The 14,884-nt window shown below is 42.7% G+C and overlaps 1 protein-coding gene and 1 long non-coding RNA gene across 5 annotated transcripts in view; one reads left to right on the plus strand and one right to left on the minus strand.

Annotated features, from left to right (window-relative positions):
- LOC138171613 (keratin, type II cytoskeletal 1b-like) overlaps positions 1–7,437 on the minus strand; it is a 28,611-nt gene extending 21,174 nt beyond the window's left edge. For 3 of the 4 annotated variants that reach the window (XM_069101148.1, XM_069101147.1, XM_069101146.1), the window contains exons 1-4: positions 6,763–7,437; positions 3,066–3,280; positions 1,139–1,199; positions 201–296 (exon numbers count right to left, since the gene is read on the minus strand). In XM_069101148.1, the coding sequence (XP_068957249.1) occupies positions 201–296; positions 1,139–1,199; positions 3,066–3,280; positions 6,763–7,305 (915 nt within the window). In that variant the 5' untranslated portion in view covers positions 7,306–7,437. The remainder of the gene's footprint in view (positions 1–200; positions 297–1,138; positions 1,200–3,065; positions 3,281–6,762) is intronic. The other variant, XM_069101149.1, reaches the window with a different exon arrangement.
- Positions 4,887–10,241, plus strand: LOC138171626 (uncharacterized). Its single transcript, XR_011170925.1, has 3 exons — positions 4,887–5,058; positions 5,496–5,603; positions 9,920–10,241. It is a non-coding gene; the product is annotated as an uncharacterized lncRNA (long non-coding RNA).
- The last annotated feature ends 4,643 nt before the right edge of the window (positions 10,242–14,884 follow it).

Genomic DNA, 14,884 nt, shown 5'->3' on the forward strand with positions numbered 1-14,884 from the left:
AAAGTAAAAATATCACCCCAATCTCAATATCCATCTTTAATACTCAGAAAGCTTTTCCTGTTCTCTCTTATAGCACAAATCCAGTGCCACTCCCAAAGAGCAGATGAGGACCTAAGGACTGAGACTCCTCCAATGAATCATGCCACATTCATAATTTTAGACAAGAGAAGAAACTGACTTCCTGTAGATAGAGACCTTACCGCTTCATACAGGAACTTCAAGAAGTCCATTTCCTTGAGCAGTGTGTCCACTCTGGACTGCAGGTCAATTCTGTTCATATAGGCAGCATCCACATCCTGAACAAAAAAAGTAGAGATATTTTTTACCTCATAGCCATTTCTTAAATATTAATCGGTAAACTGTGGATTACTCAAGACCCTTGTCTTCCTAACTTTCCACTTGCTGGACTTTTACCTGAGGGTAGAGATAAGAACTTCTGGAAAGGAATGGAGTCTCAGATCTGCCAGTGTGACTACTTGCAATGACCCAAGATCTGGCCTTGGGGAGCAGAAAGGTGAACCACTTATTTGGCCCAACTGTAATGCTAAACTCAGCCTAAATCTCATTAGCTGGGCAGTCTCCACCCTCCTTGGATCATGAATAACCAAAAGGATCATTAGCGATTCCAATGTAACTCTCAGGAGATAAGAATTAAGAGATTTAAAACAGTCTCTCTTTCATATGTTCCACCTTCAGAGTGAACCAAGATTCAACTTTTCTCTTCCAAGGAGCTGACATAATTTGAATGTCAGTGATACTTCAGAGGCTAATTTGTTCATTCCCCTGCCTCCAGGCATCTGGCATAATCCAGGACCACAGGAATAGGAAGCTAAGGGTATCCCAGAACTCCCTTCAGTTACTTGTAATGTAGGGAAAACACACTCGATTCAGAGTCAGAAGACCTGTGTTCTTGAGAACGCCTTGAGAAAATCACTACAGTTCTCTGGGCTTCAACTCCCTCATGTATTGGAGGCAGGGAGGGGTTTGTACCAGACCACATCAAAGGTACCTTTTAGCTCAAAATCCTTTGACATGGTCTGGTACAAACCCCTTCACTACTCATGTCCACAATGCTCACTCTTGGCCCCACCCTCCAGTCTCTCTCCAAATGGCCCATTAGCCCTCTCTGGCCACCCACCTTCTTCAGAACGACAAAATCATTCTCAGCATTGGTCCGCTTATTGATTTCTTCTTCATACCTGCAGAGAGGTGCAAGAAAACCATAAATGAGAAAATCCAGGATCCTTAAGGTGTCCCCTTCAAGTATGAACAGTCAGATGCATCTTCTCCAGACCAAGGGTGCTAGGTGGCATTCTGGGCTAAGCCCAAGATAAGAAAGATCCTAGTTCAAATCCAGCCTCAGACACTTACTAGTTATGTGACCCTATGTGAGTCACTCTTATTCTGGAAACCATATTCAAGTCAATATTAGAACTGAAAATAGAAATTAGGACTCCACTCACCATCCCTGTGACTCTCCATACCAAACCTTCCATCCCTAGGCACCACTCCTCAACACATGTGATCTCTCTCTCTCTCTATTAGAATGTAAGCTCCTTGAGGGCAGGGATTGTGTCACTTTTATATTTGTATCCCCAGTGCCCAGAGCACAGTGCATGGTGTATAGCAGGCACTTACTAAATGTTTCTTTTACTCCTCTATCCATTTAAATCTAGCATCCTTGTGGCGGCCAGGTAGCACAGCGAGTAAGAGCACTGGCTCCAGTGTCAGACTGACCTGGAGATCGAATCCCGGGCTCAGACACTTAGCACCCACCCAGAAACACCTGGCCGTGTAACCTTGAGCAAGTTACTTAACCCCAATTGCTTAGGGGCGGCCAGGTGGCTCAGCGAGTAAAAGCACCGGCTCCAGTGTTGGGACGACCTGGAGATCGAATCCCGGGCTCAGACAGTCAGCACCACACCCAGAAATAACTGGCCGTGTAACCTTGAGCAAGTTACTTAACCCCGATTGCTTAAAAAAAATAAAATAAAATAAATAAATCTAGCATCCTTTCCACTATGTCATGCTGTTAATGTTAAAAAAAATGTCAACTGTAGTTTTGGAAAGTGTTGGGTTACTATTACTACTATATAATTGGGTAATTACAAAGCACTCCAATGTACATTAATTATTACTATGACATATTTATAGATGTATATCTGATTCTAGGACATTTATTATGATGAGTTTCATAAGCACCCACCATGGGATGTAGTTCATAAATGGGGCAAGTTGCAGAAGAATGCTAATCTGAGATGAACATTGGATAGTTATGTCATTTGTAGGTATTATTGTACTGTCATTACCACAGCTAATAATAGTACCAAAGGTTAATAATAACAGCTAACATTCATATAGTGCTTTATAATTAGCACAGCTCTTTATCTCATGTGATCTTCACAACAACCCTGACAGGTGGGTGCTCTTATTATTCCCATTTTGCAGATGAGGAAACTGAGGCAGAGAGAGGTTAAGGGACTTGCCCCCATGGTCACAACAGTTATTAAGAGGCTGAGGCAAGATTTTAATTCAGCTCTTTCTGCCTCCCAAATCCAGTGAGGAAACTCTCCCCACCAATGTACATCAAAAAACCTTCTACCCCCAAGTTTCTGTGTTGATCTGCCTGAAAAATTCATTTTGTTGCAGTCAGCCTGGTGAAGGGTCTCTCTGATTGGTCCTCTAATAAGACATACAGAGTCATTTCTAACTTGGTAGCAGCTAACAGAATTTGCGATCTACTTGCATTGATAATGTGGGGTAGCCTTCATGACATGATGGGGTTTCAGAGCTGTTACTTTAATGGATGTATAGTAACATGTATATAATACTTTGGGTTATGAAGTTTTGCTTACTTACATTACCTTGTTGCACCCTCAGAACTGTCCTGGAGATAGGTAAGACAGGAAGGGTTATGTCCATTCTATAGGTGAGAACTAAGCCTCAGAAAGGAGAGATGACCTACAGAAAGTCACACAACTAGTACTTCCCCAAAGCCAAATTTCTCTCCCTTATATAGAAAGTCCCCATCTCACCCTCTTACCACTCTGGGCTCCCAAACTCACTTGTTCTTAAAATCTTCCACTAAGTCTTGCATGTTTCTTATCTCCGAATCTTGACGCAATCTCTCGCCATTCAGGCCATCCAGCTGTCTCCTCAGCTCAGCAATATAGGTCTCCAAGATGGGTTCCAGGTTGTTGCTCCGGGTGGAGGTCTTCACCTGCTGCAGCAGGTCCCATTTGGTCTGCAGTACCTGGTTCTGCTGCTCCAAGAACCGTACCTGAATGATGAAAGAGTTACTGTAGCATGGAGCCCTGGACTTTGTCATCAGTCCTACAACCGAACCCCTGAAATGTTTTCTGGAAGTCACTTGAGATCACAGTCTCACTTTTCTATCTGTATCCCTGGCACATTATTTGACCCATAGTAAACATCTAATAAATGCTCTTTCATTCATTCATTCATCCAATGGTTTTTCTCCCCTATAAAAACAGTATAACTTATTCTACTTGACAGGGTTATTGTGAAGAAAATATATAGAAAACAAAGAAATGAGAGGCATTATTCTTGTTACTGAGTATGGGAACTGTCCATACTATCTGTTCTCACTGGCTACCCACCAAACGTTCCTCTTTCCCCTCAGCTCTGTATTTTGACCTATCTTCATGCCTTGCTAATTCACCTTTAGTCAGACAGGGCAGTAAATGACCACTCCCCTGTCTGAGCAGGGTCCAGAATGTGCCCACCTCTCCACATTCTCCTAGGCTCTTCCCAATTCCCATCAGGCCACCTCCTTCCAAAGGATCGAGACTAACTGGCAAACCATTTGTTATTGAAGGTGGCAATGGTAGACACCCATCTCAAGCAAAATTCCACAACACTTCTAGGCTCAGAGAACATTTGGAAGCCCCTAGATCTGAAGTTTCTTATGGTGAGGGGCTAGATGTGTACTGATTATGGCTGGGAGACAGAAAAAAAAAAATTCCCAGAGAGGAAAATCTCCCATGATTCCCTTTCTTGTTTATTTCACTGGGAAAAGAGATTAAGCAAGAGGCTTCTAAGGGTGGTGTCAGTATGACTTGTTTTTATGGGAGAGAGTTCACAAAAATACTCTGTGAGAAATTCCAGTTCCCCACAACCTATTTTTATCTTGCAGTTACTCACAGGAAGAATGTCAAAACTGATAAGGAAACTTCAGGATCATCTATTCTAATCCTCTGTCTTTTTACAGAGAAGGAGAATGAGGCCATCAAGAGTAAACAGACTTGCCAAACATCCCACAACTAGTAAATCACAGAGATTCTAATAGAGATCCATTTAATAGAGGCCCAAGTTCAACCTTCTTTCCAGTGAGTGGAGAGATTAGATCTAATCAACACCAGAGCGGCTGTGCTTCTACAACACTGTGTGAAGCATGGGGTGAGGGATGAGGACGGAGAGGGATTTAAAGAAAAACAGACTTAAACCCTGCCCTCCAGGACCTTGCAGCTTAGTTCATCTCAGGATGTCATCCCCTCACTACTTAGCACAAGGTTCTTACACACAATATTCAATAAAATGTTTGTGGAATGGTAAGAAGTAACAGAGAATTTTTTAAGAAACTGTTTTGGTCAACATCAAATAGTTGAGGCATGAGATTGCAAAGCAAGGCTAGCCTGTCTTCTGTCTACAGCTTAATTACCTATGAAAGAATAACTTTTGGTAAAGGAGAAGGAGGTGGAGAAGAAAAAGGAAGAGTGGGGGGAAAGGAGGAGGAGGGGAAAGAAAATGAAGAGAAGGAGGGGAGGAGGAGCAGGAGAAGGAGGAAGGGGGATGAAGGGGGAGGAGGAGGAAGAAGGGAGACAATCTGGAGGAGGAGGAGAAAAAGAAGGAAGAGGAGGAGGGGGAGCAGGGTGAGGAGGAGGAAGTGAGACAAGGAGGGAGGAGGAAGAAGGGAGATAAAGGAGGGAGAAGGAGGGGGAGGAGAAGGAGAAACCAGCAGAAATTCAAAGAACCAGAAGGCAGAAGAGGAGGAAGAAGAGGAGTAGAAAGTAGTAGAAACCTAAAGTAACCAAGAAGGTAACATCCAATAGACTTTTCCTTTCCATATGCTCCTATATCCTCCCCCAACCCCTTCTGCCGCAATGTCTGCTCTCCTCTCTTCCACCCCTGTCTTTGGGATCCTGCTGTTGAAATACAGATAGACATATCCACATTTCCAAGTACAGTTAATAAACTGAGCTGGTTCTCAGTTTAGTCTCTAACACTCTCATGCTGTATGGACTCAGTGAAAGTGGCAGAGCTTCTCTGGGAAGTGATTGAACCTCTCCAGATCTCTGCTTCTTCATTGCACCATAGCCAGGAAGAGAAAAAGAGTCATCTTCACATTCTGGGAATCCTCCCAAGAGTGGTGCAGCAGCCCAATGACGAGTCCCAGCTCACAGAGTGGAAGGAGAGGAAAAGGGAAATAGTTGCTAGGCTGCCAAAGCATTTAATGATTTCTCTTCTATAACCAGGCACAAAATGGGATTAGAACTGATAGTCCTAGGAGGAAGGGGAAGATGCAGAAAAAAGAAATTCTCTTTCCTCGTGATTCCACATCATTGGCCCTTAAAGATCTGAAGGTGGGCACACAATAAGACTCATAAACTATATGGTAACTGTTATATGCAGCCAGAGGTACTTGCTGGGCCAACCATCTGATGCCCCATCAGATCTTCCCAACCTTGCAGGAAAGAGGATGGGAGCGGGAAACCAGGTCTTTTTTTTTTTTTCTGACAGACCATCATAGTTTCTAGAGCAGGGATCCTTAAACTTGTTCTGGATATCTCAGGATAATGTTTTTAATGCATAAAATAAAATACATTGGATTACAAAGGGAAGCATTTATACTGAAGCACAGTTACAATTTTTTTTTTTAAGAAATGTCTATAGGGGCAGTTAGGTGGTACAGTAAATAGAGCACTGACTCTGGAGTCAGGAGGACCTGAGTTCAAATGTGACCTCAGACACTTGACATACTTACTAGCCATGTGACCTTGGGCAAGTCACTTAACCCCAATTGCCTTTCCTTCTCCCCTCCAAAAATAAAAAAAAAAGAAAGAATTTTATGGATCCCAGGTTTAAAAAAAATACTTTCTGTAGAGCTGAAAGAGACCTCAGAGATCATCTAGTCCAAGGTTCTTATTTTGAAGAGGAGGAAAGTGGGGGGGGGGTTGAGATGACCCCTAAAGTCCCCATGGATTATGCCCTTCCCTTCCCCAAGGGTAGCAGGGAGGAGCAAAGCTAAAGCATCTCCTAGAAGAATAACTGAGATTTTACAGCATTGAATTGTTTCCCCTCAGGTCTCAAAATCTGGTGTAGTGTATTAGGCATTAGACTTGGAGTCTGAAATACTACCTCAGACACTTAGCAATTCTGTGACACTGAACAAACCTTTCAACCTCTCCCAGCCTCAGTTTCCCTCATCTATAAAATGAGCAGGCTGCACTCCATAATTTCCAATGTCCCTTCTGATTCTGGATCTAGGATCCTATAATCAACTGCCAGACTAATGCTAAATAGTCAGTCAGTCAATAAAGCATCTGTTCAACACCTATTATGTGCCTTTCCTTAGGGACACAAAGAAAGCAAAAGACAATCCCTGCCCTTTGGGAGCTCACAATCAAAGGGGGGAGACAACAAGCAGACTTATTCACTGTAGGGTGGCCTGTGCTGTTGTCCCCCCATTGGCCACACAGGTCCCAGGAATTGGCCCCTCCCCCTATCGCTTCCTGAACTTACCTTGTCAATGAAAGAAGCAAATTTGTTGTTGAGAACTTTGATCTGCTCCCGCTCTTGACTTTTTACTTTCTGAAACTCAGGGTCCACCTCCACACCAAGAGGCTGAAGGAGGCTCTGATTAATGGTCACCTCACGAATACCCCCCGGGGGACAGGAAGGACCAAAACCCCCAAGGCCAAAGCCACCACCCCCGAAGCCACCCCCCCCAAAACTCCTGCTCCCAAAGCCTCGCCCACCACCGCCACCTCCAAAACCTCTGCCTCCTCTGCTCTGCCAAAAGCTACTGACTCCATCCCCCACCAGGCCGCCGGAGATATTCCTGCTCCCACTCAGATCATAGAGGCTTTGGCTGCTGTAACTGCCCCTAAGTCGACTGTAACCCCCAAAGCCACCACCACCACCTCCTCCACACCTCCCACCTATGCGGCACACAGCCCCACCACCGGTCAGGCTTCTGCCACTAAAGGCCCCAGAGGATCTGGCACTGTAAACATGCCTTCTCCCCAGTCCAAAGGCAGACCTAGAACTGAACTGCCGGCTCATTGTTTCTCAAGCATCCAGAGAGACAGGTAGAAGGAGAAGAGGCCCTGTTAGGAAGGAAGAGGAGGAGATCAGAGTGGGACGAAGGCACAACTCCTTTGACAAGAAAACTGGCACTGCCCCTTATATATGCAATTGGGCTGGGTCCATTCTTCAACCCTTGGGAGGGGAATAATATTTGGTTTACCTGCCAGCAGTGAGTCTGGTTCAAAACTAATACCTAGGAGTTGCAAAAACTCCATTGCAGACAAACTTCCCTAACTCGCTCATTTATCTTTCATCTCTCCCTACCTGTTTAGAGATTCGACTGAAATGATCACCCAGGATCTGGTTGCTGAAAACTCTTCTGTAATTTCCCCCTAAACATTAAGTCATTTTTTCCAAGCAACTCCCCAAGAAAGTTGTTTGTTTGGAAATGTGCCCTGAAAACTGGGGCAAGTTATGGGGGTGCCTGGTCATCTTTTAACACGAATTGAAATGGCTAGGGCTGGGGCTTCTGGAACAAGAATCCCCTGGAGATGTTTGGTAGGTACCCTGCGTTCTCCTTCCCACCCCACCCCTGTCCTAGGGTTATTATTACTGTCAAAGCCTTGGATTTTTGTCCCACAATTTCTTTGACCCTCAGTCACCTAACCCCCAAAATGGGGATTAAAAACACTATGTACATTCCCACAGAGTTATCATAAGGATAAATCATAGAATATACATGACTATACTCTGTAACCAAACCCAAATCCATCTTTCTTTGTGACCTTTAAGAAAGCTCTTGATGTCTCTAAGCTTCTTGTTCCCACTAAGTCCCAACTACCAACCCCCACTTCCACTCACAGTGAGTTTTAATAAGAAACTACTATATATGACAAACTGTTGAAAATGCTGGGTAAAGAAATCCCCATAAATTCATTGTATCCCCTTGACATGCAGCCAGATCTCCACACCCACCTATCACTTTTTCCAAACCCTAATACATTTCTAGTGGGTTCTACATACCCCAATTATCAGCCAATGTAAGTTCAAGGAAATACAAGTTTATGCTAGCATTCACATGAACCAAATCAAATTAGCAAGGTCAGTCAAGTAGTAGAAAGTCAGATAGATCATTTGCAAACCAAAGAGAAATCTCTTTTTGATTATTATCGGTTTTGCTTTTCCACTGGGGTAGATCATAGAAAGCTGGCTATAGACAATCAATCAATCTACAATTATCTATTAAGTACCTACTGAGTGCCAGACACTATGCTGAACATTAGGGACACAAATAAAGGCAAAAACAGGACCTTCTCCCAATGAGTTTACATTCTAATGAGGGAGATAATGTTTATATAAATGGGAATATTAAAAAAATAAAAAATACACAGAGTAGACAGAAGGTAACTGTAGAGGGGAAGGTTTTAACTGCTGAGGGGACTAGGGAAGGCATTCCTGCAGAAAGTGATATTTGAACTGGGTGTTGAAAAAAGCTAATGCATGAGACAGAGGTGAGGAGGGAAAGCATTTCGATGCAAAAGCACAGCAATGGAAGTTGGAGTGGTGTATTCAAGGAACAGCAAGTGTGCCAATATGACTGGGTTTGCAGAGTTCATGGAGGGGAATAAAGTGTAAGAAGCCTGGAAAGGTAGCCAGTAAATTTGGAGTCAATTAATTGATCTTTCTGAACCTCAGTTTCCTCATCTATAAAATTGGAGGAGGAATTAGGGGCTTGGACTAAAATGCACTTTTCAAGCAGACTGGCAGAAACTAGGCATAGACCAACATCTCACACCATATACCAAGATAAGGTCAAAATAGGTACATGATTTAGGAATAAAATATGATGTCTTAAGCAAATTAGGAGCATGGAAAAAATACTTGTTAGATCTATAGATAAGGGAAGAGCTTATGATCAAACAGGAGGTGGAGAAGATCACAGGAGATAAAATGAATAATTTTGATTAAATGAAATTAAAAAGGTTTTGCACAGACCAAGGTAGCCAAAATTGGAAAGAAAGCAGGAAACTTGGGGGCAGGAAGATTTTCAAGCAAATTTATCTGATAAAGGCCTCATATCTAAAGAATATATATAATTGAGCCAAATGTATAAGAGTCATTCCCCAGCTGATAAGTAGTCAAAGGAAATGAACTGTTTTCAGAGAAGAAATGAAATCTATAAATAGTGATGTGAAAAAGTATTCTAAATCACTACTGATTAGAGAAATGCAAATTAAAAGAACTCCAAAGTACCACTTCATACCTATCAAATTGGATAACATGATCAAAAAGGAAAATGGCAAATGCTGGAGAGCATGTGGAAAAATAGGGACACTAATACACTATTGGTGAAATTGTGAACTGGTACAACCATTCTGGAGAACAATTTGCAACTATGCCCAAAGGACTATAAAACCATGCATACTCTTTGACTCAGCAACACCACTACTAGGTCTGTATCCCAGAGAGATCAAAGGAAAAGGGAAATGACCCATATGTACAAAAATACTTATGGCAGCTCATTTTGTGTTGGCAAAGAATTGGAAATTGAGTGGATGACCTTAATTTTGAAATGGCTAAATAAGCTGTAGTATATGATTGTGATGGAGTACTATTGTGCTATAAGAAATAATAATGATGATGGTTTCAGAAAAACCTGGGAGGCCTTATATGAAGTGATGCAAAGTGAAATAAGAAGAACCAGGAATGTGTACACAATAACAATAATATTGTAATGATAATCAATGCAATGATCCAAGATAATTCCAAAGGACTCGGGATGAAAAATGCTATCCACATTCTAAGAAAGAACTGGTGAACTCTGGGTGCAGATTGAAACATATTTTTCACTTTCTTCATTTTTCTTGCTTTTTTTTGCAACATGTCTAACGTAGAAATATGTTTTGCATGACTTCACATGTTTAAAAAAATTCTGAAAAAATAAATTAAATGTGCTTTCCAATTGTAATACACTGAGATTCTAGGATTTATTGAGCAAAGTCGTGGCCAAAAAGACCACATCCACCAAGAGGTGCAGAAAGAGGACAAAGAACAGATATCATAAAAGAAGAAATCTTGATGACTAGACACAGATGAAAAGTAGAAGCCATCCTAAGAAAGAGAGAGGTCTGGGCCAATGGACAATACTGAGTTTCCATTTGCCTTCTTTACACTTACCTGCTAGCCATGATCTTTAGCTATTCCTTCAAGAAAGGTGTACCCTTGTGATTCTGGGTACATAAATCTATTCTTGGATCCTCAACCAGGAAAGAGAAGGAAAAATTCGGGGAGGGAGGGAGGAGAGGGAAGGGCATGCTCTGCCTACGTTGGTGAGCACCCTGGACAGAACTATCTCCAGGGATAGGGACAGAAAGGAAGACAGAGTTGGGAATTGGGGATAGTCTAGGAAGGCTTCCTGAAAAGGAGGTTTGTGAAGCAGAGTCTATAATTAAAACAGGGGCAGAGAGGAGGGTGTTCCCAAGAATGAAAGTATCCCAAGAAAGAAACTACATGAGGTTTCAGATGCCCTTCTGGCCTCCTGTCCTCATCTTCCAGATGCTCTGTCCTTAAATCTTGAAAAGGGGTCGTGTCTCTTGAACCTGAGTTCTGATCTTCCATGGATCAAGTCAGTCTGGTGTTTATACTGAGCTTACAATTAATATGGTGGGACCCAGATGCAGGGGACCAGCAGAATGCTCAAGGAATGGCAAACCAGATGGAAATGGAACAGGTCAATGTTTCCATACTGGATCAGAGTGGGACTGGGCTTGTGAGGAGTACCTACACTTCTAGCCCGGTGGAGATAGGCAGATGTAATATTTCTTTTAAGTTTTTCTAAAAAAGAAACAAATAACAGATGTTTGAATTTTTTAATTCAAAACTACATAGAGGTCATCTACTCCAAACCCCTCCTTCTATAAATGAAAGAACCGAGGCTTGAAGAAGGAAAATGACTTGCCCAAGGCAACCCAGCTACAAGTTAGTGACAGAACAAGAATTAGAATTTAGGCATTCTTGCCCTAATTTGTTATTATTTCTTTTGCTTCTTCCTGCTCTCAAAATTTCAGATTTTATACATATAATCTATTGTACTCTTCCAACATGAATTATGTGGTCATGTGTAATGGGAATGGGAATTTGAAGATCTTCCCTGCCCCCTAATAGACCTAGGGGGAAGTTTGAAGACCTCCCCTGCTTTGAAAATAAACTCTGCCCCCCCCCCAATTGGCTGAATGTAGTCACATGGAGCCTGTGATGGAGGGAATTTGCTGAAGGGAAGCAGAGCCCACAGGAAGCTGGTCAGAGCCAGAGAGACAGTGAGAGAGAGAGGAGGTTGAGGCAAGGAGATAGAGAGGTTTGTGAGTAGATATTGATCTTGTATTGGTTTGTGGGAAGACTGAAGGATGCTGTGGCTCTCAGTGTTATTATGGCTTCTGAATATCTTTGGTACTATGATGGAATTAGCTTATTGATTTGGGGATTCGGTTTTCTGATGTCTAAATAAATGGTTCAGTTCTATCCTTTATCTGGAGAGTTTGGTATATTTTGCGATTAAAAGTCATGTGATACTTATAGTCATAGTCTTTATCATGATCATGGGTGCTGTAAATATTGCATTGGCGCTACACCATGGAGCCAATGTATAGTTAACTACATGGTCTTTCAAACATCTGTATTTTTAGCCTGGAGTATATTTTTCTCATGAGTAGAGGCTGTAACTTTTGTTGTCCAATATTCCTTCTTCACTGAAGCTAATAAATGCCATGAATCTGGGAAACAATGTCTTAGTGCACAATGAACTTCCAGCTATTGACTGATCCATAGTAAATCTTATTTTTAATTTCTTATAGACATGTTCTACTCTATTAAAATAACTATAGGTAAGGAGAGTTCCTCTAGTGACCACATCATTAACTCTAACATCTTTCCCAATAATAATTCACTTGTACCCCTACAGAAATCGGAAGAGAAGACCCATGAAACAAAAACACTCAATTGTCACTCCTCAGCTCTCAGAAAACTTAGTAAAAAGGGAGTTCTTCTAAGTCTGGTGCTTGGCATCAGTCTCGGGATTAAAGATGATATTGTCTTAAGTTCAAATTCAGCCTCAGACATTTACTAGTTGTGTGAACCAGAGTCACTTAATCTCTGCTTTGGTTTCCTCATCTGTAATATGGGAAAACTAAGAGTTCCTACTTCCCAGGGTTGTTGTGGGGATCAAATGAGGTTATATTTGTAAAGCCCTTAGCAGTGTCTGACACACAATAAGAGCTATATAAATGTTAGCTGTTATCATCACTGTTAGTATTATGTAACTGCACTATTTTATATCAATGGTTGAGCATTCATAGGACATCATAGGTCAGGCAATATGATTCCAGGGGTGGGGCCCTCTAGGTCCTCGAGTGCAGCCCTTTTGCCTGAGTCCAAATTTTACAGAACAGATCCTTTTATTGAGAGGACTTGTTCTGTGAAACTTGGATTCAGGCAAATGGCTGCACTTGAGGACCTAGAGGACCTTGTGTGGCCTCAAGTTTGTAGGTTCCCCACCCCTACAAAAATAAAGCAGGACTAAGAGAAGCTTTGGAGATCATACTCATCCAGCACCAAGGCTCTGGCCCCAAGAACAAGCAATTTGATGCACTGTGATAAGAGAGCAAGAGTTACAAAGAATGAAGCTATATGTTTGGTCTTGGCCTGCTCCCTGCTCAGTGGGGGGCCCTGTCATCTTAAGATACCATATACTCACTGTCCATGTCTCCTAGAATATGGAGGGGTTGGGAGAGGGGAGTGAAGAGGAAGAAATCCCAATTTTTGTTGTCACTTATTCATAGAGGTTGGAGGAAAGCTACCAGCATAGCTGTGATTCTACCAGTTGGGTCTATGGAAAAGGGCACCCAGCCACTCTCCATCCCCACAAGCTAGAATGGTGTGCCTAATGTGGGATTTAGATCAGACCAAAGGAAGAACTTTGTCACGGGACAATATTGGGATCCCGAAGGAAATGTCTATGTGTTTGTAATAAGAGACAGCAGCAGTAGCTTGTTGCCAAGAATTTGTAACAGAAGAGAGCAGAGTAGAAGGGTTAGGGTCCAGGGCTATCCACCCAGGCTAGCAATGGAGGTAAAGGGATGGGAGATCTAATAATAACAGTAAAGGACTTTGCAGTTTGCAAAGCACTTCCTCCACAGCAGTTCTGCAAGGCTGGCAGAGTAGGTATCCTGAGGTCACAGAGTCGGTAAGGGCCAAAGCCCATGTGATCTCCCAAGATTCCTTCAGATCAAAGATGGAAGCAGTCATAATGACATAGCTTATGGCTGGTCATTGAATCCCACTTCCCCAGATCCTCTATGGACAGGAACTCTCGTGCATCTCTCTCCCTCACCTCACCCCCATGGAAAAGAGAAAAGATAAGTCAGTTAAGGGCCCAAACTCACCCAGCCTGTCTCCCGAGCCCTAAATCTGAGATTGCCAAGTGGGTGAGGCCCTAGGCAGCTATCATTCACCCAGATCACACTTTCAGGTGGCAGGAGGTGTCGGGGTTCAGGATAAGCTGATGAGGTGATTAATTAGCACTCCCCCAACACATTTTCCAAGCACACCTCTGCCAGCAGGCTCCCTGGATCAATCTAGGTTGGGGGAGGGAACCAGGACTCCCTGCACAGTTTCATCTAAAAACATTTTACCTCAGGACTTGCTCTCATTATGCTAGGTTCTGAGCATCCAAAGACAAAAAAGAAAAGCATCCCCTGACCTCAAGGAACTTACATTCTACACAGGGATAAAAAAGGCAAATGGATACCTAAGTACAAACTTACTTGAGAAGAGAGGAAGAGAGCCTTGGGAATTAAGGATTTCCTTAGGAGGTAGCACCTGGACTAAATCTTAAAGGAAGCCGTCTAAGTGATGGAGGCAGGGAGAGAGTGCATTCCTAATATGGGAGCCATATTGGCATGGAGCTCTAATGGGCACAGCAAGGGCATGGGAAGGGGATTGAAGAAAGTGGACTTCAGTGGTGGCAAAGGAAGGAAAACATTCAACAGGCCAACCTTCACAGCAGAGAGGTGCAAGCTTATCAAGGGAGGCCTTGGAATTCAAATGGGTATAGCCCCAGAGCTATAGGATGAAGTGGGGAAAGCATCAAAATAGTTGGCAACTAACCTTAGAGACAGAGGAGTGGGACAAGAGGTGATGAAGGAATGGAGGGAGAGGGCAGCTTCACCCACCCACCCACCCAATCAAATCCAACCTCCTTATCCAGGATTTCTAATTTCCTACACAGGTTGGCCCTTTGACACTAGAAGCAGAATTTGAGATCCAGCTCTCAAATGGGAGAACCAAAGCTCAGAAAAATGAAACGACTTCCCAAAGTCACACTAAAAAGCAACAGAGCTTATGGTGAGATCAAGGGTCTGTACAAGGCAGAGAATGGAAGAAAAAATAAGAAAAGTGAAAGAAAGGGGAGGTGTGACAGAGCTCAGTTTTCCCAGTGGCATAGTATTTTAATTTTGATGTGATAAGAAAAATTAATTGTTTGTGATAACTCCTTTCCCCTCCCTCTTTGGGGTGGAGAAGGGAAGAAATTCAATTAAGGGAAATGATTAGATTATAATGT

The sequence above is a fragment of the Petaurus breviceps genome, unplaced genomic scaffold (genome assembly GCF_028583685.1).
Source record: "Petaurus breviceps papuanus isolate PSGF00001 unplaced genomic scaffold, PetGlider_PUasm1.0 454, whole genome shotgun sequence".
Taxonomy (NCBI): domain Eukaryota; kingdom Metazoa; phylum Chordata; class Mammalia; order Diprotodontia; family Petauridae; genus Petaurus; species Petaurus breviceps.